General features: G+C 46.2%; 1 protein-coding gene across 1 annotated transcript; it reads right to left on the reverse strand.

The window, feature by feature from the left end:
* Positions 1–27,803, reverse strand: LOC124118628 (inactive polypeptide N-acetylgalactosaminyltransferase-like protein 5). The gene is made up of 11 exons (XM_046480823.2): positions 26,701–27,803; positions 25,516–25,663; positions 24,115–24,281; positions 17,955–18,119; positions 17,177–17,390; positions 16,136–16,253; positions 15,604–15,777; positions 7,348–7,479; positions 3,553–3,636; positions 597–722; positions 1–201 (listed from the first exon to the last, which is right to left on the reverse strand). Exons 1-11 carry the CDS (start codon positions 27,176–27,178, stop codon positions 61–63), a joined length of 1,947 nt encoding a protein of 648 aa, XP_046336779.2. The 5' UTR covers positions 27,179–27,803; the 3' UTR covers positions 1–60.

A 27,803-nucleotide genomic window follows, 5' to 3' on the forward strand; every position in this document is an offset into this window, starting at 1 on the left:
AATGAAACAATAATGTATTTGAAACTTTCTCCCTTCAAACTTTTCTTTCATTCTTTGGCATCACCTATTATTTTCGCCTCCTTTATCCATTTTCCATGTCCACTTTTGATTTGGTAGTCCGGTGCAGTTGGATAACTGAATTCCATGTTTCATTATGAAAGAAAGGCAGGTATTGGTCGACACGTGTTGCAATGACCGGTCCTAGAAGAAGGAGGCAGGAGTGAGAGCGAATTATGTTTAACACCTTAGTAAGCAATATGCCAGCTACATCACAGATGCCTGTATACAATCGAGTGCAGCGGGAAACCTAGTGACTGTAAGCATGTGTCACGCCATCGAGACAGCCCAAACCTCATTTTCAGTCGGCTTTTACAACAGGTGTATGGAATCTTGAATCACCTACGGCACAAGTCGGCGATTCCGTGGTCACATTCCAAATATTTAGGAAGACACCTAACAATAATTATATCTATATATTTTTATCGTAACTTAATTGTTGAAATTATAAATTCAAAAATGGCAAAAAGGATTCCAAACTATCCCAATTTCCAGAATAGAAATGCAGATGTTGTACATGAAGAAACTTCATATTTTACCTCTCTGTACTGAAATATCTGGGTTGTGTTGTTGTTGCAGGGAGCTAGACGGGGCTTCTTGCCCTTTGAAACATCAATACATATTAGCCCCTGCCTGATCTGGCCTGACTTCATGTGGTACCAAATCTGGAAATAGAAGTAACTATCACCATACCATCTCTTCAAGTAGTGTTTGTCAGGTGGGCATACACTCGTCATTAGTGTCTACCACGGCCGCATAAAGCCGTGTCTTTAGTTTCTGCCGGGTGTGCATACAGTCGACTGCAGTGTGTCAAGTGTGCATACAGTCGTGTCTGTAGTGTCTGCCACTTGTTAACACAATCGCGTTTTGTGTGCCACGTGTGCGTGCAGTCATGTTCAGTTTCTGTCAGGTGTGCTTACAATCGTTTTGAGTGTCCACCAGGTGTGCATACAGTCAAGTTTTTGGTGTCTGCAGTGTCTGCCAGGTGTGTAAACATTTGTCTTTAGTGTATGCCATGCGTGCATACAATTATCTGTAGTGTATGCCATGCCTGCATACAATTATCTGTAGTGTATGCCATGCGTGCATACAATTATCCGTAGTGTTTGCCAGGTTTGCATACAATTATCTGTAGTGTATGCCATTCGTGCATACAATTATATGTAGTGTATGCCATGCGTGCATACAATTATCTGTAGTGTATGCCATGCGTGCATACAATTATATGTAGTGTATGCCATACGTGCATACAATTATCTGTAGTGTATGCCATGCGTGCATACAATTATATGTAGTGTTTGCCATGCGTGCATACAATTATCCGTAGTGTTTGTCATGCGTGCATACAATTATCTGTAGTGTATGCCATGCGTGCATACAATTATCTGTAGTGTATGCCATGCGTGCATACAATTATATGTAGTGTTTGTCATGCGTGCATACAATTATCTGTAGTGTTTGCCATGCGTGCATACAATTATCTTTAGTGTATGCCATGCGTGCATACAATTATCTGTAGTGTTTGCCAGGTTTGCATACAATTATATGCAGTGTATGCTATGCGTGCATACAATTATATGTAGTGTATGCCATGCGTGCATACAATTATCTGTAGTGTATGCCATGCGTGCATACAATTATATGTAGTGTATGCCATGCGTGCATACAATTATCTGTAGTGTTTGCCATGCGTCCATACAATTATCTGTAGTGTTTGCGATGCGTGCATACAATTATCCGTAGTGTTTGCCATGCGTGCATACAATTATCTGTAGTGTTTACCAGGTGTGCATACAATTATCTGCAGTGTATGCCATGCGTGCATACACTTATCCATAGTGTTTGCCATGCGTGCATACAATTATATGTAGTGTTTGCCATGCGTGCGTGTATACAATTATATGTAGTGTTTGCCATGCGTGCATACAATTATATGTAGTGTATGCCATGCGTTCATACAATTATATGTAGTGTATGCCATGCGTGCATACAATTATCTGTAGTGTTTGCCAGGTGTGCATACAGTTATATGTAGTGTATGCCATGCGTGCATACAATTATATGTAGTGTATGCCATGCGTGCATTCAGTTATATGTAGTGTATGCCATGCGTGCATACAATTATCTGTAGTGTATGCCATGCGTGCATACAATTATCTTTAGTGTTAGCCATGCATGCATACAGTTATATGTAGTGTATGCCATGCGTGCATACAATTATATGTAGTGTATGCCATGCGTGCATACAATTATCCGTAGTGTTTGCCATGCGTGCATACAATTATATGTAGTGTTTTCCATGCGTGCATACAATTATCTGTAGTGTTTGCCAGGTTTGCATACAATTATATGTAGTGTATGCCATGCGTGCATACAATTATCCGTAGTGCATGCCATGCGTGCATACAATTATCCGTCGTGTTTGCCAGGTGTGCATACAATTATATGTAGTGTATGCTATGCGTGCATACAATTATCTGTAGTGTTTGCCAGGTGTGCATACAATTATCTGTAGTGTTTGCCAGGTTTGCATACAATTATATGTAGTGTATGCCATGCGTGCATACAATTATCCGTAGTGTATGCCATGCGTGCATACAATTATCCGTCGTGTTTGCCAGGTGTGCATACAATTATATGTAGTGTATGCTATGCGTGCATACAATTATCTGTAGTGTTTGCCAGGTGTGCATACAATTATCTGTAGTGTATGCCATGCGTGCATACAATTATCTGTAGTGTTTGCCAGGTTTGCATACAATTATATGTAGTGTATGCCATGCGTGCATACAATTATATGAAGTGTATGCCATGCGTGCATACAATTATCTGTAGTGTATGCCATGCGTGCATACAATTATATGTAGTGTATGCCATGCGTGCATACAATTATCTGTAGTGTATGCCATGCATGCATACAATTATCTGTAGTGTATGCCATGCGTGCATACATTTATCTGCAGTGTATGCCATGCGTGCATACAATTATCCGTAGTGTTTGCCATGCGTGCATACAATTATCCGTAGTGTTTGCCATGCGTGCATACAATTATCTGTAGTGTTTGCTAGGTGTGCATACAATTATCTGTAGTGTATGCTATGCGTGCATACAATTACCTGTAGTGTTTGCCAGGTGTGCATACAATTATCTGTAGTGTATGCTATGCGTGCATGCAATTATCTGTAGTGTTTGCCAGGTGTGCATACAACTATCTGCAGTGTATGCTATGCGTGCATACAATTATCTGTAGTGTTTGCCAGGTGTGCATACAATTATCTGTAGTGTATGCCACTGTCATATCGAATCGATTTTGGTAAAACATAACCGATTTCGTTAGGAGGAGGAGTAACATATTCGATCGTCACACCAAGACACGGGTTCCATTCGCAACACGGATACAATGTGCGCAGTCCATTCTTTACTTCCCCTGCCATGTAACTGCGTCAAGATACCATCGTAATTACAAGTATCTAAACATTCCTTGAAGAGCTTACCCGATTTGCTCTAAACTGGCATTTCGACAGGGTCAGCACACGGCCTTCTACACAACCTTTCTTTAGGAAAAGGTCTATTTTTAACTGAAACAGTAATTTCCTGGATGAGACATATTTACCTAGAATGTTAAAACGTAATCAATAAGCTATACTGATTTAATTAAAAAACGGTTAAAACTGCTGGAAACTAAAGAAACAGCTACTCACCTGAATGTTCTTGAAAATTCTTATTCACAATAATGCTCATGAAATCAAAATTAAGTCAATAGATATACTTGATGTGTGGCCAATCAACACGCCAACAGCGGTCTGAATAGATGGTCAAATATACATTTTCAACATAATTGCCACAGTAGCCATGAATGTTATTTGTTCCGAATTGTGTGTTCAGTTTGAATTATATACCTTCATGGCTGGGACAACATATGCATACAAAATTGTCTTCATTAACGCTGTGGTTGTAATGTACCTTCACGGTAGACACCAGCTTCACGGGCTAGCATGAAGATATGTATAGGGGATAAATATGATGACATAAACAAATACCTGAGCTGTGGATCATTTAAAAAATAACTGTCATAAATTCAAACTCAAATTCCAGACACCAATGATGGGGCATGGTCAAAGTTTAAAAGTCCCAGTAGTGACAAATTCCCATAAATACCTAAACAAACTTTAAAATATTTTTTACATTTGTTTATTTATTCTGCATTACTCCTTAATGCATCTACTGCTTACCTAATGACAGAAACATAGCCTTGCGATGGTCCTAAACTTTAGAAAAAGCTGTTTCCAATCAAGTCGTTTTGTCTCGCACAGCTGCCACGTGATCGGCGGAAGTGACGTCACATCACAATTCTGCTCGTCACCCGTAATAATTCAATTTAGCTTAGTCAATTCTTCATCTAACGCCTTGACTTTATGGTGTCCTCCTTGTCGACTCTGGGCCCGGGGTATGGAGCTACCGCCGTGAGTTGGTCTGCCATTCACTCCGGCATCTGGGCCAAACTGAGGTGGGTATTCCATTCCGCAGAGGAATCCAAATCCTTGTCTAAAGGACCTTCAAGAGTCGGCGTACCGATGAGCGGCTTCAGGTGCCGTGCGTAGACACCACTGTTGATCAGTGCATGGACGAAACGCTGGGTGAAACTAAACAATGAGATGATATCCACGCTGGGGAAGTAGCATTTATGCTTGCTGATGGGGTACCAGTCCACGGGGTAGATGGTATCACAGGCGTCTGGTGTACGGCGCTGACGTAATCATAAGCGTAAGCGCTTGGATTGTCTCCGGCGCAGGGGTAGCTGGTGGCGGTGGTGGCTGGTACACAGGCGCAGACATCTGTGTCATAGACATGAAGTTCTGCATCCATGCAGTATCTATGTAAGGCGCCGTGGGTTGCACGTACATGGGAGGCGCTGCCGGGAAAACGGGAGGCCTTGCACAGACATGTAGACATCATTGATTCTCACGCTTAGTCGTTCCTCGTCGCCCCAGTAGACCATCTGGTCGAGGCGGCCGAAGGCGTAGGCATCGTTGAAGCGTACGCCAGCGCCTGCCTGGTAGTAGCGCCGTAATACGCGTGCGATGGAACCGTCAGTGGAGGTCAGTGGAGGCCAGTAAAGGCCAGTGACGCCTGAAAAGTAAAGACTGATAAAGGCCCCTTTAAACAGGGCTGCGACCTTTTAGACACCTTTGAGAGATCAAAAACTGGCCAGGACGCTCAATGGTCGCCTAACCCCAGAAAATCATGTTTCTATGTAACTGCTCCAGCAGTTGTACAGCAGTTACTGCTCGAGTTGCTCGGCGTCTGCAACCACAATGAAACACTGCAGGTACAATCCTTCCATTTATAGGCAGGCTGAGAAGGCACTACAGGTAGCTCAAAGAAGGCAGAAAAGAGGCAGAAGCATTGCCATGGTGTCTCAAGGGTTGCCGTGGTCGCCGAATGGAGGCACGGCGGTCGCCACAGTCATCGTTCAATGCACGCTGTCGGTTGCCCAAAGGATGCACAAGGGAGGCGGAAGCATCGATATAGCCCAGATTGGCGGGACAATATTTCAGCAGAACGCATCTATTACCTGGCGACAATTGGGCGACCACTGCGCCTTCATTCTGCAACAACGGCAAAGGTTGTGCCTCCTTTGAGCCACCTTTGAGCAACCAACCTCCTCCGCGACCTTTGTGCGACTGTTTTGAACATGTTCAAAACTTCACGGCGACCATGGCGTCCATGGCGATGTCTGAACCTCCTGTGTACCACCTTGGAACGACCTAGGCAACCATCCTGCCTCCTTTGAGCCTCCAACGACGACCTAGCAAATTCTATGGTCGCACACGGGAGGCATAAAGGTCGCCATCTCGTGTAAAGGCCCCATAAGGAACATACAACTAAGTCCGTTGACGTGGTGCTGTGGCGGCGTTAAAGGAATGTCAGTCGTCCCGGGAATAGAAGATAACGCCCAACCCAAGTAGAAGGTTGTGTGGGGTGATAAGAGGGAAATGATGGCGGGAAACGTACTTCGAGTCCGACATCCTTCTAGCGTGCCGACAGGACTGCTGTATTATACGTTTATGTAAAAGCTAAGTCTATAAGTTGAAAAACTTGAAGCGGAGAGAGGTGAACAAAAGTTAAATTTTAAATTTGGGAGTGCAAATTTGAGTTCAATCCCAACAACTCGGGTGTGGGTCTTTAGCCGATTTTTTGCAACGCGCAAGCATAGATTATGCATAAAAATTGAAGTTGTAGTGTGAAAGTTGACTTGCAAACACCGATAAAAGTTAAATCGAAAAAAAAACAGAGTTTAAAGTGTTAAATATCAATCGTGAGGAATCTCTAGTTATGCCACTAGTGGCTAGAGGTATTTATAAAATTTACAATATCATACCTTACAAACAATTAAAAATTGTAACGACTGCAAATTCAAAAGAGCGGGAAAACAACTAGCCACGTGAATGAAGAAGACAACGGTCCCCCCCCCCCCCCCCCCCCCGGCTGGCTACGGCACTGTAATATTACACAAATACAAGCATAATACTAAGATAAAGATATACTCCACCCGTCGCAGAACAAATTTAACGTGGTAGCAAAGTGCAAACCTCAAAATTAAAGCCAAATATTAGGGATCAAGGCACGACACAACATGTCTGTACGATGACGGGATGAGATGTGACGTCACTTCCATCGATCACGTGACAGCTGTGCGAGTTGGTCCTCAGAGTGAGTATGGTTTTACGCCGCTTTTACCAATATTCGAGCAATATCACGGCGGGGACACAAGAAATGGGCTTCACACATTGTACCCATGTCGGGAATCGAGCCCGGGTCTTCGGCGTGACAAGGCTTGATTGGAAACAACTTTTTCTTCTGTTTAGGACCATCGCAAGGCTATGTTTCTGTCATAAGGTAAGCAGTAGATGCATTAAGGAGTAATGCAGGATAAGTAAAAATTACAGTATTTTTGTATTATTTTTGGCCCATTGAATTCCTGATCCTAAATCCCGCTCAAATAAGTTACAGTTAGAAGTTTAAAGAACTACAACAAACCGGAAACTATCATTAAACCTCACTTATTAAGCTTAATGCAAAACGACCCCAAATGATATCAAGAAAGTTCTCAGAGAAAACTGCCATGACGGCCACTTCGAGTTTTTGATTGGACAACAATGAACTAAAGAGCATCGTTTGGGTCTCGCATGTATCACATGAGATGAGGATTCGAACCCAGTCTATGAGGATATCTTAATGATCTCGGTATTTACAGGTTACACTCTCCGTTACAGAATATCTCTTACCATTCCTCTTTTAATGGCATATTTTGGATTCAAACCACGTGCGTAGATGTTCTTCATATACCAGTCAAAACTCTTACAATGAAGTCTCTTGCGAAGTTGCAGCCTCTCCCCTAAGTCTCCTACATCCATTTGCTGCAATAAAAAGAGTGAGAGAGTAGGATGAGTTTAACACCGGTATGGCCACCGGTGTTTCAGATACAGCTTGGGGTAAGAGGAGTACCGCTGACGCAGGCAGGAGGTGTTTACTGTGAAACCATGAGCACGGGTATATGATGCTCACATCAGAGGTCGTAAGAGAAATCCGTATTCCACGGATAAGTCCCCACAACCAGTAGATCCTTGTACGGCTAAGGGACTCAACCCTGCTCAGGGAATTGTGACGGAGAAGACGACTTGGCCACTTGGCCACAGGGCCACCCGGGCCGAATAATTGTGTTTGAACTAAACAAGTGATGGCAAGAATTTTTATTTCATTCTGAGACCATTCATGTAATATTATCACTGATTTGAACATACCTTAAGGGCCACTGGTATGTTTCACTCCATTAAAAGGATCATAGTCAATATCTCAAAGGCCAAAGACTGTCTCATTAAGGTTGGAAAGGTTACAATAGATTACCTAGAAATGATCTTTAGGCCATCGGAATAGATATAAACGCGTGCAAATTCTACCGGATTCTTTTCTGTACAAATGTAAAACCTTGAAACGTAAATTCTCCCAACCTAACACGCAGTGACGTTTCACCATTCCTTGTAATTGCGACTTAAAAAGTAGTTCCAAGTTTGGCATTATCTTAATACATATAAACACAAGTCCCACAAAATATTTAGGGTCACGAAAATTCTTTATCATACATTTTGATATAAACTTAAAAACATATTCTTAAAGGTTCAAGGCCGCTTTTGGAAGCGAAGGAATACACGCTGGTGAAGTAACAAAATGGTGCTTTGCGAAACAAAGGGTCTCGATTGACGAGTTAAATGAGAACGTTACACTTTATGACGAAACATTTTCGAGAGAATACCAAACGGCAAGAAGCGATGTTACAACTCCCTAAATGACCATCTCTCATTGTTTTGCCTTTTCAGTGTGAAACTAACGCTAAAAGACGTCGACCGTTTCTGTATGGGCAAGACACTCTATACGATAAAGGGAGATAATTTGGTATGACAAAAGTTCCGTCAAGTGTCAAGTTCACTGCAGTGAAATATCAAGTGTTATTTTCACTGCAATGAAAATATCTCTTTTCTCAAATTCACACTGAAGTATATAATAAATATATGTTGTATCTACACGTTGCGTTTATGTATCAAGCGTTAGGTCGTCACTGGAAAGCGGCACGTTTGAATACATACAGTGTATACTCTGTTTTATCCGACATTTATTCAATTAGTACGTGTATTTTGTACACAACCTTCTATAAACACTCATTTAACGCTTACAAGGAATAATCTACAACAACAACAAGACGTATATGACGTCATATCTTGTGCCCGGTGCACGAGGGATACTAGTACACTGATATCACAGAATAATCCGATTATTATCGGAGCGTTGTTCCACGTATCTCATTCGGATACAAATGTATTTCTCATGGAGGCGTTGTGGTGGTTAAAGCGTTTGTACGCCACGCTGAAGAACCTGGTTCGATTCAATACATGGCTACAATGCGTGAAGTCGCTTTGTCAGATAATATCGTGTATGTGAAAACTGTAATGCCCACAGAGCTGCGCTACATCACTGGATTACGCTTACATTTTAGCATTAATATAAGAACTTGTCTTTGTGACAAATGAAAATGGTCTGGATGAAATAAAGCGAAATAAATCGATCAGGTGTGAAAACGAACGCTGTGCTGGTCTTTAGATGTCTTATAGAGGAAAATTGATTTTCTTCTGTTATGGCTATTTTTCCTATCGAATGTGCAATGTTATACATATGCATACAAATACATTTCATATAAATATTAATGTCGTTGAGATATTTGAAAACATTAACAGAATTTCGGTCAATACTTCGCTGTCTCTTTTCCAATTCGGTTTAATATTTGCAATTACATTCACATTATCAGACATGAAATTTAACATTTTACGTCTCTGAGGAAAAAATAACGCAGTCCTACATTGAGCACTTCAACATGCATTTATCATGTACACGGCGAAAAAGCCGATTAAAATCGAAATGTTTAACAAATTGCAGCGCCATCTGGCGTTCTTTATTGTCAACGCTGTCCTTCAGCAGTTTTGTAGTGTTCGTTTTGTGGACTGACGCTGTTCAGTATACATTGTTCTTTCTTTACAAATGACGTCTTTTGTTTGCGGTTTGTTCATTGGTCTCGTTTGGTATTTTGAATTCATTATTTGTACGTAAACAATGACCTTTATTTGTAACATTCCTTCTTTATTCGTAACATTTGCCCATTATTGCGTAAGTTTGCCCTTTATTTCTTCTTCGACTTTTTGACCGAATGGCTGCCCATAGTCTGCTTCATAATATTTGTGTCAAACTTGCTAACTTGTAACAATGTCGATTTTCCGTTCACTGTTGAAACTGGGAATACATGGTCTTCATGAACAGTCGTTTGAACTGCCTCGGTCCAACATGCCAGTCTATCTCACAGTCTATCACGCTGGGAACTGCCTCGGTCCAACATGCCGGTCTATCTCACAGTCTATCACGCTGGGAACTGCCCCGGTCCTACATGCCGGTCTATCTCACAGTCTATCACGCTGGGAACTGCCCCGGTCCTACATGCCGGTCTATCTCACAGTCTATCACGCTGGGAACTGCCCCGGTCCTACATGCCGGTCTGTCCCACAGTCTATCACGCTGGGAACTGCCTCGGTCCAACATGCCAGTCTGTCCCACAGTCTATCACGCTGGGAACTGCCTCGGTCCAACATGCCAGTCTATCTCACAGTCTATCACGCTGGGAACTGCCCCGGTCCTACATGCCGGTCTGTCCCACAGTCTATCACGCTGGGAACTGCCTCGGTCCTACATGCCATCCCGGTCTATCTCACAGTCTATCACGCTGGGAACTGCCTCGGTCCAACATGCCGGTCTATCTCACAGTCTATCACGCTGGGAACTGCCTCGGTCCTACATGCCATGCCGGTCTATCTCACAGTCTATCACGCTGGGAACTGCCTCGATCCTACATGCCATGCCGGTCTATCTCACCGTCTATCACGCTGGGAACTGCCTCGGTCCTACATGCCGGTCTGTCCCACAGTCTATCACGCTGGGAACTGCCCCGGTCCTACATGCCGGTCTATCTCACAGTCTATCACGCTGGGAACTGCCTCGATCCTACATGCCATGCCGGTCTATCTCACCGTCTATCACGCTGGGAACTGCCTCGGTCCTACATGCCATGCCGGTCTGTCCCACAGTCTATCACACTGGGAACTGCCTCGGTCCAACATGCCGGTCTATCTCACAGTCTATCACGCTGGGAACTGCCTCGGTCCTACATGCCATGCCGGTCTATCTCACAGTCTATCACGCTGGGAACTGCCTCGATCCTACATGCCATGCCGGTCTATCTCACCGTCTATCACGCTGGGAACTGCCTCGGTCCTACATGCCGGTCTGTCCCACAGTCTATCACGCTGGGAACTGCCTCGATCCTACATGCCATGCCGGTCTATCTCACCGTCTATCACGCTGGGAACTGCCTCGGTCCTACATGCCGGTCTGTCCCACAGTCTATCACGCTGGGAACTGCCTCGGTCCAACATGCCAGTCTATCTCACAGTCTATCACGCTGGGAACTGCCTCGGTCCAACATGCCGGTCTATCTCACAGTCTATCACGCTGGGAACTGCCCCGGTCCTACATGCCGGTCTATCTCACAGTCTATCACGCTGGGAACTGCCCCGGTCCTACATGCCGGTCTGTCCCACAGTCTATCACGCTGGGAACTGCCCCGGTCCTACATGCCATGCCGGTCTATCTCACAGTCTATCACGCTGGGAACTGCCTCGGTCCAACATGCCGGTCTATCTCACAGTCTATCACGCTGGGAACTGCCTCGGTCCTACATGCCATGCCGGTCTATCTCACAGTCTATCACGCTGGGAACTGCCTCGATCCTACATGCCATGCCGGTCTATCTCACCGTGTATCACGCTGGGAACTGCCTCGGTCCTACATGCCGGTCTGTCCCACAGTCTATCACGCTGGGAACTGCCTCAGTCCTACATGCCATGCCGGTCTATCTCACAGTCTATCACGCTGGGAACTGCCTCGGTCCAACATGCCGGTCTATCTCACAGTCTATCACGCTGGGAACTGCCCCGGTCCTACATGCCGGTCTATCTCACAGTCTATCACGCTGGGAACTGCCTCGGTCCTACATGCCGGTCTATCTCACAGTCTATCACGCTGGGAACTGCCTCGGTCCTACATGCCGGTCTGTCCCACAGTCTATCACGCTGGGAACTGCCTCAGTCCTACATGCCATGCCGGTCTATCTCACAGTCTATCACGCTGGGAACTGCCTCGGTCCTACATGCCATGCCGGTCTATCTCACAGTCTATCACGCTGGGAACTGCCTCGGTCCTACATGCCATGCCGGTCTATCTCACAGTCTATCACGCTGGGAACTGCCTCGGTCCTACATGCCGGTCTGTCCCACAGTCTATCACGCTGGGAACTGCCTCGGTCCTACATGCCATGCCGGTCTATCTCACAGTCTATCACGCTGGGAACTGCCTCGGTCCTACATGCCATGCCGGTCTATCTCACAGTCTATCACGCTGGGAACTGCCTCGGTCCTACATGCCGGTCTATCTCACAGTCTATCACGCTGGGAACTGCCTCGGTCCTACATGCCGGTCTGTCCCACAGTCTATCACGCTGGGAACTGCCTCAGTCCTACATGCCATGCCGGTCTATCTCACAGTCTATCACGCTGGGAACTGCCTCGGTCCTACATGCCGGTCTGTCCCACAGTCTATCACGCTGGGAACTGCCTCAGTCCTACATGCCATGCCGGTCTATCTCACAGTCTATCACGCTGGGAACTGCCCCGGTCCTACATGCCGGTCTGTCCCACAGTCTATCACGCTGGGAACTGCCTCGGTCCTACATGCCATGCCGGTCTATCTCACAGTCTATCACGCTGGGAACTGCCTCGGTCCTACATGCCATGCCGGTCTATCTCACAGTCTATCACGCTGGGAACTGCCTCGGTCCTACATGCCATGCCGGTCTATCTCACAGTCTATCATGCTGGGAACTGCCTCGGTCCTACATGCCGGTCTGTCCCACAGTCTATCACGCTGGGAACTGCCTCGGTCCTACATGCCATGCCGGTCTATCTCACAGTCTATCACGCTGGGAACTGCCTCGGTCCTACATGCCATGCCGGTCTATCTCACAGTCTATCACGCTGGGAACTGCCTCGGTCCTACATGCCGGTCTATCTCACAGTCTATCACGCTGGGAACTGCCTCGGTCCTACATGCCGGTCTGTCCCACAGTCTATCACGCTGGGAACTGCCTCAGTCCTACATGCCATGCCGGTCTATCTCACAGTCTATCACGCTGGGAACTGCCTCGGTCCTACATGCCGGTCTGTCCCACAGTCTATCACGCTGGGAACTGCCTCGGTCCTACATGCCGGTCTGTCCCACAGTCTATCACGCTGGGAACTGCCTCGGTCCTACATGCCATGCCGGTCTATCTCACAGTCTATCACGCTGGGAACTGCCTCGGTCCTACATGCCATGCCGGTCTATCTCACAGTCTATCACGCTGGGAACTGCCTCGGTCCTACATGCCGGTCTGTCCCACAGTCTATCACGCTGGGAACTGCCTCGGTCCTACATGCCATGCCGGTCTATCTCACAGTCTATCACGCTGGGAACTGCCTCGGTCCTACATGCCATGCCGGTCTATCTCACAGTCTATCACGCTGGGAACTGCCTCGGTCCTACATGCCGGTCTATCTCACAGTCTATCACGCTGGGAACTGCCTCGGTCCTACATGCCGGTCTGTCCCACAGTCTATCACGCTGGGAACTGCCTCAGTCCTACATGCCATGCCGGTCTATCTCACAGTCTATCACGCTGGGAACTGCCTCGGTCCTACATGCCATGCCGGTCTATCTCACAGTCTATCACGCTGGGAACTGCCTCGGTCCTACATGCCATGCCGGTCTATCTCACAGTCTATCACGCTGGGAACTGCCTCGGTCCTACATGCCATGCCGGTCTATCTCACAGTCTATCACGCTGGGAACTGCCTCGGTCCTACATGCCGGTCTGTCCCACAGTCTATCACGCTGGGAACTGCCCCGGTCCTACATGCCGGTCTATCTCACAGTCTATCACGCTGGGAACTGCCTCGGTCCTACATGCCATGCCGGTCTGTCCCACAGTCTATCACGCTGGGAACTGCCTCGGTCCTACATGCCGGTCTGTCCCACAGTCTATCACGCTGGGAACTGCCTCGGTCCTACATGCCATGACGGTCTATCTCACAGTCTATCACGCTGGGAACTGCCTCGGTCCTACATGCCGGTCTGTCCCACAGTCTATCACGCTGGGAACTGCCCCGGTCCTACATGCCATGCCGGTCTATCTCACAGTCTATCACACTGGGAACTGCCTCGGTCCTACATGCCATGCCGGTCTGTCCCACAGTCTATCACGCTGGGAACTGCCTCGGTCCTACATGCCGGTCTGTCCCACAGTCTATCACGCTGGGAACTGCCTCGGTCCTACATGCCGGTCTATCTCACAGTCTATCACACTGGGAACTGCCTCGGTCCTACATGCCATGCCGGTCTGTCCCACAGTCTATCACACTGGGAACTGCCTCGGTCCTACATGCCGGTCTGTCCCACAGTCTATCACACTGGGAACTGCCTCGGTCCTACATGCCATGCCGGTCTGTCCCACAGTCTATCACACTGGGAACTGCCTCGGTCCTACATGCCATGCCGGTCTGTCCCACAGTCTATCACGCTGGAAACTGCCTCGGTCCTACATGCCATGCCGGTCTATCTCACAGTCTATCACGCTGGGAACTGCCTCGGTCCTACATGCCGTGCCGGTCTGTCCCACAGTCAATCAATAACGATGGGAGTTCCAGGGTTCCTAACTTGCACCCACCGCTCTAGTAAACTTGGCTGTTGTGAAGTGTCTTATTTCGTTAAACAGCAAACTACTGACAAACGACTGACTGATAGAAACGACATTTACAATAACCGAGAAACGATAAGTTTCTTCACAAGAACTTCACATATTAGTGTACATGCATTCCCTGATCACAATACACCACATGCACGAGACTTGCCTGATCACAATGCACCGCATGCACGAGACTTGCCTGATCACAATACACCACATGCACGAGACTTGCCTGATCACAATACACCACATGCACGAGATTTGCCTGACCACAATACACCACATGCACGAGATTTGCCTGATCACAATACACCACATGCACGAGACTTGCCTGATCACAATACACCACATGCACGAGACTTGCCTGATCACAATACACCACATGCACGAGACTTGCCTGACCACAATACACCAAATGCACGAGACTTGCCTGATCACAATACACCACATGCACGAGACTTGCCTTATCACAATACACCACATGCACGAGACTTGCCTGACCACAATACACCAAATGCACGAGACTTGCCTTATCACAATACACCACATGCACGAGACTTGCCTGATCACAATACACCGCATGCACGAGACTTGCCTGACCACAATACACCACATGCACGAGACTTGCCTGACCACAATACACCACATGCACGAGACTTGCCTGACCACAATACAGCACATGCACGAGACTTGCCTGATCACAATACACCACATGCACGAGACTTGCCTGATCACAATACACCACATGAATTGGGCGAATTTCTGACTGAGTTCTGTAGGCGCCAAATGAATATAATCGCTCAAGATATTCATATCATTATATAACAAATACTTGTGGCCCTATGTTAAAATTCTTGTGATCTACGTACTTGACTGTTGGACATTGCTTCAGAGCAGAAATGCAATTTGCTGGTTTTCCGTAACAAGGCCGTAGTTAACTTTTTTGGACAGGGGGACAAATATTTGTACTCGTATCACGGTTTTCTATCCCCCCCCTCCCCCCCCCCCAACCCTCCCCCGGCTGCTGGTTACGGCACTGCGTAACCTCGTTACATTTTGAAAAAACATTGTAATATAACAAAAATGAATCGGTCCAAAAACAAAATCTTACCGTTTTCAGTCTCTCCAGATAATACTGAGCATAGTCATCAAGCCACACTTTGGCCAATCTGATCCTGTTTCTCACACGACTCTTACTGGTGTCTTTGTAGGGCATGCTCAGCCTAAACAAATGGGCTACAGCAGAGCATGGCACCTGTTCCAGACGCCCCCCACACCGCCAGATCTGAATGGGAATAAAGAAGCAAGGTATTACTTGTTTCATACGTCATATTATTACGAACTGCCTCGACAACACCCAGGAGTTGATGAGGTTGCATGAATAACACATCACGCGTGTTCCATAACATGGGAACTCTCCCGGGGGCAAGTCGAGGGGGCCTGTCGGGCCTGTGGTTAAAGGCACAACAGTTCACCTACCAAGGAGCCATTTGTTGGCGGTACGAATCCCAGATCCTTGGTCTGTCAGCACCATACAGGTGCTCATGGACTTCACACCAGATGCACGCCTTGACAGAACTGAAATACCGTTGAATGTGTCTTGAAACCCATCTAACTCTGTCGCTCCGCTGCCTCAAACTTACCCGAAATGAAAGATCTAGGTTTTCTCCGCCCCACAAGTCCATTCCCTTGTCATAGGAGCCAATGTCGTAAAAGTAGTTCCGGTCTATAGAAAATAGCCCCCCGATCATTGTCGGGGAACTGTAGACAAATCAATAGTTTCGTTATTGACAAACATTATATGAAACTGATAAATAAACAATCTCATCAAATTCAGATCTTTTCCTCCGATATTGTCTAATTAGCCAATTAGCGTCTAGATGTCTAAATTCTTGGTACGAGTGAGCAAAGCATTCAGGAAAGAATATCGAATGTCATCGGGGAGTTCCGAATGCAAAAAAGCGGCGCTATTATATTGTTGTTGATATGTTTATACATCCTGCTGTTTCTGACCGCAACGACATCTACACCCCAAAGGTTGTACTGTCGAGGATATATCTGTGCTCTGTTTTCTTCGAATTTTCCGAATCAAAGTGAAGCCGAAGTGTTTTTGAAAGCTGATTAATGGAACCTACGCATCTTAAATTCCCCCCTTCGCGACTTCCTATGGGGGTGTTCAGATTTTAACCCAGAGAGGTTTTGTATAAGAGTAAAAGATCTGATTTCAATGAGTTTTGTTCGAACACGATCACATTACTTTACTATGGATAAAGCAATATCTGGAACTGAGGTTCAATGTGATAGACCCTTTGATAAAGAACTAGATACCCTCATATGAAATACGATACACAAAGAGATTACACTCAACTCACTTCATTAAATAATGATGATATTGTGCATTGACAATTTATTTGATTCGTTACAAGTGATACGTTGCCTATGTATTTACAGGGTGATGTAAGTTATAGTGAGTGACTTGGGTTTAATTCTGCGTTGAACAGCATTCCTATTATACAACAGCGTGATTCAGTAAACGATATGTGTCTTTCTGAAGATATTATTTAAGTGTTTCATTAGCATGATGAATTTAGTTGATCGATTGTGCGACCAAGTAAATGCATTTTACGGGTCTCCGTTTACAGGAAATGCTTTATGAAATATGCAACGTAAAAGTACATTCTTACGGTATAGGATCGATGAGAGACTTTCTGTTGTTCAGGGCATCTATGGGCGGAATGTCCCACGTGAAGGTCAGGTCCCAGTTAAAGCCACCTACTCGAATGTTGCTAAGATTTTGGTGAATAACGAGAAAACTCGCCCAGTGGATTATGTCAATCGTGGGAACGACAACGTTGTGGGTGGAATCTTTGATTCTAGCCATCAAGGGGGGTAACCATCCTGTATAAGTCATGTTGACGGGGTTAGATGGCAATATACAAATAGAAGGAAGGGTACTGTATTGACAGATGATGAGTGATGAAGGGTGGGGATGGCCGTAGAATGGACAGAGGGAAGAGAGCGGAAGTTGGAGGGAGAATTGATGGTCACAGGAAGGAAGGCGGGGATGTGGTGGCAAGGGTTATACATGTTAGGATATTGAACGGAGGGGTGGTACGTGGCGGGAATATGCAGTGCTGTTTAATTGATGCCGAGAGAAGGATCGAGAGAAGAGGGGTGATGTATAGGATGATAGCTATTAGCTAGAGGAGGTGTGAGGACTTGGTGGTGTGGAGAAAAGGCGGTTGTACAAAGGTATGGGCACTTACTCTCACAATATTCTTAAAGTATTGAGGGAGAAACAGATATTGTTTAAAACCTTTAGCTTTGTGTCAATGATCAACATATTTTAATAACAGAAAGAAAATGGTTTTGCCTTGTCCTTGAAGGTAGTTTAAATTAGTAAGTGTGGTACTAACGAACTCATTCTATTACAGCAACAAACTATATACTTGATCACGTTACCTTTTGTACATTCTATATGAGAATCTAAGAAGGTGAGCGTTTTTCCTTTAGCAATGGCCACTCCGGCGAGACGAGACCTGATCAAACCCTCTCGCTTTATGTTTCTAATGATTTTCACTTTAGGAAAGCGTCTCATATACACATCGAGAGGTTTCTTCAAGTCATCTGCAAAATAAGGCAAAAGGATAAAATGAAGCGTAACACCGCTTTAGACAGTATTTCTCTTGAACAGTATTTCCCTTGAACAGCGCTATATTGCTGAAATAATGCTGATGCAATGTTAAATTCTAATTCACTCTCCTGAACAGTATTTCTCTTCAACAGACAACACCTGATGACCAGGTAAACCCCAATATACAGCCACTGTCTGGTGACGAGGGAAACCCCAAGAAACACCAGCTAACAGCCACTGTCGGGTGACGAGGCAAACCCCAAAAAACACCAACTAACAGCCACTGACTGGTAATGAGGTAAACCCCAACTAATCACCAACTAACAGCCACTGTCTGGTGACGAGGTAAACCCCAAGAAACAGCAACTAACAGCCACTGTCTGGTGACGAGGTAAACCCCAAGAAACACCAACTAACAGCCACTGCCTGGTGACGAGGTAAACCCCAACAAACACCAACTAACAGCCACTGCCTGGTGACGAGGTAAACCCCAAGAAACACCAACTAACAGTCACTGCCTGGTGACGAGGTAAACCCCAACAAACACCAACTAACAGCCACTGCCTGGTGACGAGGCAAACCCCAAGTAACAACCACTGTCTGGTGACGAGGTAAACCCCAAGAAACACCAACTAACAGCCACTGTCAGGTGACAAGGTAAACCCCAAGAAACACCAACTAACAGCCAGTGCCTGGTGATGAGGCAAACCCCACAAACACCAACTAACAGCCACGGTCTGGTGACGAGGTAAACCCCAATGAACAGCCACTGTCTGGTGACGAGGCAAACCCCAACGAACACTAACTGACAGCCACTGTCTGGTGACGAGGTAAACCCAAACAAACAGCCACTTTCTGGTGACGAGGCAAACCCCAACAAGCACCAACTAACAGCCACTGTCTGGTGACGAATTAAACCCCAGGGTACACCAACTAACAACCACTGCCTGGTGACGTGGCAAACCCCAACTAACAGCCACTGTCTGGTGACGAAGTAAACCCCAACTAACAGCCACTGCCTGGTGACGAGGCAAACCCCAACGAACACCAACTAACAGCCACTGTCTGGTGACGAGGTAAACCTCAACTAACAGCCACTGCCTGGTGACGAGGTAAACCCCAACAAACACCAACTAACAGCCACTGCCTGGTGACGAGGCAAACCCCAAGTAACAACCACTGTCTGGTGATGAGGTAAACCCAAACAAACAGCCACTTTCTGGTGACGAGGCAAACCCAAAAGAACACCAACTAACAGCCACTGTCTGGTGACGAGGTTAACCCCAGGGAACACAAAATAACAACCACTGCCTGGTGACGAGGCAAACCCCAACGAACACCAACTAACCGCCACTGTCTCGTGATGAGGAGAACCCCAACGAACACCAACTAACAGCCACTGTCTCGTGATGAGGTAAACCCCAACTAACGGCCACTGTCTGGTGACGAGGCAAACCCCAACGAACACCAACTAACAGCCACTGTCTAGTGATGAGGTAAACCTCAACTAACAGCCACTGCCTGGTGACGAGGCAAACCCCAACGAACACCAACTAACAACCACTGCCTGGTGACGAGGCAAACCCCAACAAACCCCAACTAACAGCCACAGCCTTGTGATGAGGTAAACCCCAACGAACACCAACTAACAGCCACTGCCTGGTGACGAGGTAAACACCAACTACCAGCCACTGCCTGGTGACGAGGTAAACCCCAACGAACACCAACTAACGGCCACTGCCTGGTGACGAGGCAAACCCCAACAAACACCAACTAACAGCCACTGCCTGGTGACGAGGCAAACTCCAACAAACACCAACTAACAGCCAGTGCCTGGTGACGAGGTAAACCCAAGCAACACCAACTAACATCCACAGCCTGGTGACGAGGCAAACCCCAACGAAGACCAACTAACAGCCACTGTCTGGTGACGAGGTAAACCCCAACTAATCACCAACTAACAGCCACTGTCTGGTGACGAGGTAAACCCCAAGAAACAGCAACTAACAGCCACTGTCTGGTGACGAGGTAAACCCCAAGAAACACCCAACTAACAGCCACTGCCTGGTGACGAGGTAAACCCCAACAAACACCAACTAACAGCCACTGTCTGGTGACGAGGTAAACCCGAACAAACACCAACTAACAGCCACTGTCTGGTGACGAGGTAAACCCAACCAAACACCAACTAACAGCCAGTGCCTGGTGACGAGGTAAACCCCAACGAACACCAACTAACGGCCACTGTCTGGTGACGAGGTAAACACCAACTAACAGCCACTGCCTGGTGACGAGGCAAACCCCAACGAACACCAACTAACAGCCACTGTCTGGTGACGAGGCAAACCCCAACGAACACCAACTAACAGCCACTGTCTGGTGACGAGGTAAACCCCAACAAACAACCACTGTCTGGTGACGAGGCAAACCCCAACTAACCGCCACTGTCTGGTGATGAGGTAAACCCCAACGAACACCAACTAACAGCCACTGTCTGGTGATGAGGTTAACCCCAACGAACACCAACTAACGGCAAATGTCTGGTGACGAGGCAAACCCAAACGAACACCAACTAACAGCCACTGTCTGGTGACGAGGTTAACCCCAACGAACACCAACTAACAGCCACTGCCTGGTGACGAGGTAAACACCAACTACCAGCCACTGCCTGGTGACGAGGTAAACCCCAACGAACACCAACTAACGGCCACTGCCTGGTGACGAGGCAAACCCCAACAGACACCAACTAACAGCCACTGTCTGGTGACGAGGTAAACCCGAACAAACACCAACTAACAGCCAGTGCCTGGTGACGAGGTAAACCCAAACGAACACCAACTAAAGGCCACTGTCTGGTGACGAGGTAAACACCAACTAACAGCCACTGCCTGGTGACGAGGCAAACCCCAACGAACACCAACTAACAACCACTGTCTGGTGACGAGGTAAACCCCAACGAACACCAACTAACAGCCACTGTCTGGTGACGAGGTAAACCCCAACTAACAACTACTGTCTGGTGACGAGGCAAACCCCAACCAACCGCCACTGTCTCGTGATGAGGTTAACCCCAACGAACACCAACTAACAGCAAATGTCTGGTGACTAGGCTAACCGCAATGAACACCAACTAACAGCCACTGTCTGGTGACGAGGTTAACCCCAACGAACACCAACTAACAGCCACTGCCTGGTGACGAGGTAAACACCAACTACCAGCCACTGCCTGGTGACGAGGTAAACCCCAACGAACACCAACTAACGGCCACTGCCTGGTGACGAGGCAAACCCCAACAGACACCAACTAACAGCCACTGTCTGGTGACGAGGGAAACCCCAAGAAACACCAACTAACAGCCAGTGCCTGGTGACGAGGTAAACCCCAACGAACACCAACTAACGGCCACTGTCTGGTGACGAGGTAAACACCAACTAACAGCCACTGCCTGGTGACGAGGCAAACCCCAACGAACACCAACTAACAACAACTGTCTGGTGACGAGGTAAACCCCAACGAACACCAACTAACAGCCACTGTCTGGTGACGAGGTAAACCCCAACTAACAACTACTGTCTGGTGACGAGGCAAACCCCAACCAACCGCCACTGTCTGGTGATGAGGTAAACCCCAACGAACACCAACTAACAGCCACTGTCTGGTGATGAGGTAAACCCCAACGAACACCAACTAACAGCCACTGTCTGGTGATGAGGTAAACACCAACGAACACCAACTAACAGCCACTGTCTGGTGACGAGGCAAACCCCAACGAACACCAACTAACAGCCACTGTCTGGTGACGAGGTAAACCCCAACTAACAACCACTGTCTGGTGACGAGGCAAACCCCAACTAACCGCCACTGTCTGGTGATGAGGTAAACCCCAACGAACACCAACTGACAGGCACTCTCTGGTGAACAGGTCAACCCCAACTAACAGCCACTGTCTGGTGACGAGGTAAACCCCAACGAACACCAACTAACAGCCACTGCCTGGTGACGAGGTAAAAACCAACTACCAGCCACTGCCTGGTGACGAGGTAAACCCCAACAAACACCAACTAACAGCCACTGCCTGGTGACGAGGTAAACCCCAACGAACACCAACTAACGGCCACTGTCTGGTGACGAGGTAAACACCAACTAACAGCCACTGCCTGGTGACGAGGCAAACCCCAACGAACACCAACTAACAACCACTGTCTGGTGACGAGGTAAACCCCAACGAACACCAACTAACAGCCACTGCCTGGTGACGAGGTAAACCCCAACGAACACCAACTACCAGCCACTGCCTGGTGACGAGGCAAACCCCAACAGACACCAACTAACAGCCACTGTCTGGTGACGAGGTAAACCCGAACAAACACCAACTAACAGCCACTGCCTGGTGACGAGGTAAACCCGAACAAACACCAACTAACAACCACTGTCTGGTGACGAGGTAAACCCCAACGAACACCAACTAACTGCCACTGTCTGGTGACGAGGTAAACCCCAACTAACAACTACTGTCTGGTGACGAGGCAAACCCCAACTAACCGCCACTGTCTGGTGACGAGGTCAACCCCAGCGAACACCAACTAACAACCACTGCCAGGTGATGAGGTAAACCCCAACGAACACCAACTAACGGCCACTGCCTGGTGATGAGGTAACCCCCAACGAACACCAAGTAACAGCCACTGCCTGGTGACGAGGTAGACCCCAACTAACAACTACTGTCTGGTGACGAGGCAAACCCCAACTGACCGCCACTGTCTGGTGATGAGGTAAACCCCAACGAACACCAACTAACAGCCACTGTCTGGTGATGAGGTAAACCCCAACGAACACCAACTAACAGCCACTGTCTGGTGACGAGGCAAACCCCAACGAACACCAAGTAACAGCCACTGCCTGGTGACGAGGTAAACCCCAACTCACAACCACTGTCTGGTGACGAGGCAAACCCCAACTAACCGCCACTGTCTGGTGATGAGGTAAACCCCAACGAACACCAACTGACAGGCACTCTCTGGTGAACAGGTCAACCCCAACTAACAGCCACTGTCTGGTGACGAGGTAAACCCCAACGAACACCAACTAACAGCCACTGCCTGGTGACGAGGTAAAAACCAACTACCAGCCACTGCCTGGTGACGAGGTAAACCCCAACGAACACCAACTAACAGCCACTGCCTGGTGACGAGGCAAACCCCAACAGACACCAACTAACAGCCACTGTCTGGTGACGAGGTAAACCCCAAGAAACACCAACTAACAGCCAGTGCCTGGTGACGAGGTAAACCCCAACGAACACCAACTAACGGCCACTGTCTGGTGACGAGGTAAACACCAACTAACAGCCACTGCCTGGTGACGAGGCAAACCCCAACGAACACCAACTAACAACCACTGTCTGGTGACGAGGTAAACCCCAACGAACACCAACTAACTGCCACTGTCTGGTGACGAGGTAAACCCCAACTAACAACTACTGTCTGGTGACGAGGCAAACCCCAACTAACCGCCACTGTCTGGTGATGAGGTCAACCCCAGCGAACACCAACTAACAACCACTGCCAGGTGATGAGGTAAACCCCAACGAACACCAACTAACGGCCACTGCCTGGTGATGAGGTAAACCCCAACGAACACCAAGTAACAGCCACTGCCTGGTGACGAGGGAAACCCCAACGAAGACCAACTAACAGCCACAGCCTGGTGATGAGGTCAACCCCAACGAACACCATCGGGGGCTGTTAGCCGGTGTTTCTTGGGGTTTGCCTCGTCACCAGGCAGTGGCTGTTAGCTGGTGTTTGTTTGGGTTTACATCGTCACCAGGCAACAACGCCAAACTATTACGAAAACTTAATTAATAGGATAATCAAAATAACTACAAATGAAACACCGCCGTGATCAAGTATTTGCTGAGTTTCCACTGATGCTGACAAGTTGGATCTCAAAAATAAATAAGAAACATATCTCGTAAACCAAAAACGTACCCAAATTAGAATAATCGTCGACTAGAATTATTTCCCTCAGAAGTCCGGGTGGGGACGTATTATTGACCGAGTGTACACTGCGCAGAAGGGCTGACCACGCCTCGTTGTAGAAGCAAATGATGACACTAGTATCAGGTAGCTTGTCCCCATAGTCCTTGTCCTGGCACCTGACAGTGGTCCAAGGTACAACAATAGTGCACATTTAGCATACAACCAATGATTATTGAGGGACATGCTAATTTTAATTAGCCATTTTCATTTGTACTACATGTGAAATTGAGACAGTGTCTCTGTTTTATTCTAGACTAAGTAATCATTAACGTTTCTTACATAAGATTTGAATTGGTAGTCAAACAAAATGCGTTTTCAATGACTTGAATGAAATGTACTGGTACTGCCTCTTGTCCCGAGTCTGGCTTCATCATCATAAGGCTCGACTGACACTTTACCAGACTGATTCATTGTTTCCTTCAAAACCTATAACCTGCCATGCAGGACCAGTTGACAGTCAACTATTATAAACAGCATAGGTATCTTTCAACAAATGTTGGGACGACTTGCATTGAATCCTGGCTCGGGTAGAGAACAACTGATCGCGAAGTTTCTTGGAAAATCTTTTAATTAATGGGTGTGTGAGTTAATATTTAAAGTTGTATTGACAAAATGTCAGTATTATAACCACTGTAGAGTTCTACAAGGACTGAAATGAGTATCATATTGTTATGGATGTTATCGGACATGTTTATATGAGTGTGAACTACTGGTAAACCAGTTGTGACCTGACAGTCCACCATAAGAAAAGGGGTAGTGTGATGAATATGTGCGTGTCCTGCCTCGGCTAATAACGAGTTCTAATTGCGACACATATCTGTACTAGCTGTACTTCGTGTTCAAACATAAAACAGTGCTTCCTAAAAGTCTGAAGATCTTATCTCACCTGAGTCGTATTTCTGCATTTGGTGCATGATACTTTAAGTTGAGTACTGTTGGCAAGAATCTCATTCTTAGGAAAATTTCTAATAATTGTCCCTTCAATTACTAGCGGACTTCCTCATGATGCAGATATAGTAGGCCCCAAAGGGCCCTCGGGAAACCTCGTCCTTTTTTCCAAATGAATAAAATATTAGTTTAAGCTTCGTGCCATTATGCAGGTTCTGTTATAAGTGGGAGCAGACAGGCAACTCCAGTAATATCACGGCGTGTCAGATACATGTGCTCAACGTGATGTGGGGCGGAGGCGTGTACCACTTAGGTAAAACCAACGAGCATAGGTGTAGTGCTGACAGACCAGAGTTCATTATCGGAGCTGTTCTTACCAAACTCCATGTTTGTTCTATGACCGGAGTTCAGGCAGTCACACAATAACAGGATTAGGTGATGTATTATTTGCGTGTTACCTACTCTGTTAGTCTGTAATCAGGGAGTTCCCTGTCTACCGAGATCAGGTCGCTGACATATTCGTTAAATCTGTGAGTATGCTGGCCATGGCGTGAGCGCTCGAGTTGAGCCTTAGACAGCCTCCCTTGACTAACTGCGACTCCCCCTTGACCTGTGAAATGGGACGACATCAGCTCATGAGGCACGTTGGTCAGGATATAGGTTTTAACAGGGCGTTTATACATGTTTTATATATTCCCTGAGCTAAGTAAATTTTATATATATATATATATATATATATATATATATATATATATATATATATATATATATATATGTATATATATATATATGTGTGTGTGTGTGTGTGTATATATATATATATATATATATATATATATATATATATATATATATATAATAAAATAATAAAGTCCACGTATATATATTCACAGTGAAGTCAATAAAAAATCAGATATCTCCATCTCGGCTATTATTACCATGGTCAACATCCTAGTCCTGTATTGGTCAGCTGCCTATTAATCAAAGTCAGACAAAGGGCGGTTGGGCACCTATATGTGACATGGTGGATGAGGGGCGGGATACTGTAGGCTGACCATACATGTGTGCACATGCGGCACGTGACAGTCTGGCCGTGGTTTGCAAGTTATTTTAGATCAAGCATATCTACTAATTGTTAAAGCTATATTCTTGAGGCCGGGTAATTGTGTGTAAAACTAATTTTGGTTCAATAACGACTGGTGTAAGACATGTATTTGCAACATCATGCCCCCCACCATGTTTCAAATGTAAACTTGTAAAAAAGCGAAGTTATTGATTTTGAAAGATAACATCAGATGCATGAGCAGTTGTGTATCATGCAAATGATTTTTTAAATTCTTTAAAATCAAACTATATTTTATAAAATAAAACCATGTAGAAGTATTCTTTGAGTGCTGACTAAGCGCCAGTACAGTTCATTCTTTGGAGATAATATCGCTAACTTAAGATATTTTCCATTGAAACTCAAACATGATAAAACCAACTAAGAGGTATACTTTCTTTAGCTCTTCACTTTATGTTATCAAGGAATAATCATCGTGTGATTGAAATGTTAGTTGGTGTCGCTGTGACATTTGAGTAATCATTATGACTTTTGTGTAACTTCATGTTCTGGTAACATAAATCAAACGAATATCTACCACCAACCTTGGCCTTCATTTCCATGAAACACGTGTCGGAGAACCACATTGACATCCTCCGGGTGGGGAATAGGGTCATCCCTAGCATTTCGAGCATCAATTCCGTCCGCATTTGTCACAGTTCCCGTGGCAGAGTTGGCTGTCCTCGGGACCTGTTTCAGCCTTTCATCACCAGCGGGACTGTCATCACCAGTGACCTCTCTAGTGGGACTGTAGGCTCCGGTTACATCTTTAATGGAACTGTCAGTACCGTTTTTGTCATCGACACTTCTGTTACCGCCCTCCCTGCCAATAAGTTCACCGTTACCTCGTACGTCGGCATTCGTAACAAAGGCACTATCATTACCATACAGAATGTTAGATATCCAGTTTCCCGTCACAACTGTTTTCATCAAGGGAACATGGCCAACACTAAGATAGTAAATAGACAGCAGTCCGGCTGTGAGAAACAATAATATAACAAGGAATATCCGTAGAAACTTCATGGCCTCTCTCAAACTGAGCGCCTCGTCATAATGAATACTATTGAAAAACAATAAACCTTTCTTCACCAGCTGCCTATCTTAAGTGCAAACTGTACAATGGAACTATTGACAACATGGAGTCACACCACACTTCAGTAGCGATATGGATGTCGTTGAACGTCACATCTGCTTTGTACAAGTGTAAGTGCAGACTGCAGGCATGCACTGTAGGTTTGATGGAAACAAAATTACTTCAAATCAGGTCAACTTGTATTCAAACAATTCTGAAATACAGGTTCGTTTAAACTTGACCTAAGGCGTAATGACATTTGTAGAAACGATACATTGAAAGACACATGTCTCATTAAGCCGGAGAGAGTTGAGTTTAATACTGCTTTCATCAGTACCTAAGTTACGCTTGATGTTGGGGCAGTGGGGTAACGTAGACTCGTGGTTAAAGCATTTGCTGGTCACACTGAAGACCACACAAGTTGACGACGGTTGAGCTAAACATCTTATCTATCTCTTGGTTATAGACTATCATCAGCTATATATACTCAACAACAAAAGTTCCTGTGACACCAATATTTAGTGTATTTGTTAAACAAGTATTTTGTAGTACATGTATGGAATCAAGTCACAAAAA

The sequence above is a fragment of the Haliotis rufescens genome, unplaced genomic scaffold, assembly GCF_023055435.1.
Source record: "Haliotis rufescens isolate VD_foot unplaced genomic scaffold, xgHalRufe1.0.p SCAF_10, whole genome shotgun sequence".
NCBI lineage: Eukaryota > Metazoa > Mollusca > Gastropoda > Lepetellida > Haliotidae > Haliotis > Haliotis rufescens.

Coding starts and splice junctions, on each gene's coding strand:
- LOC124118628 (XM_046480823.2), bottom strand. CDS start 27,178: ATGAAGTTTCTACGGATATTCCTTGTTATATTATTGTTTCTCACAGCC. Junction 17,391..17,954: donor TCATATAGAATGTACAAAAG/GTAACGTGATCA, acceptor TGACTTATACAG/GATGGTTACCCCCCTTGATG. Junction 16,254..17,176: donor TCTCTCATCGATCCTATACC/GTAAGAATGTAC, acceptor ATTTGTCTACAG/TTCCCCGACAATGATCGGGG.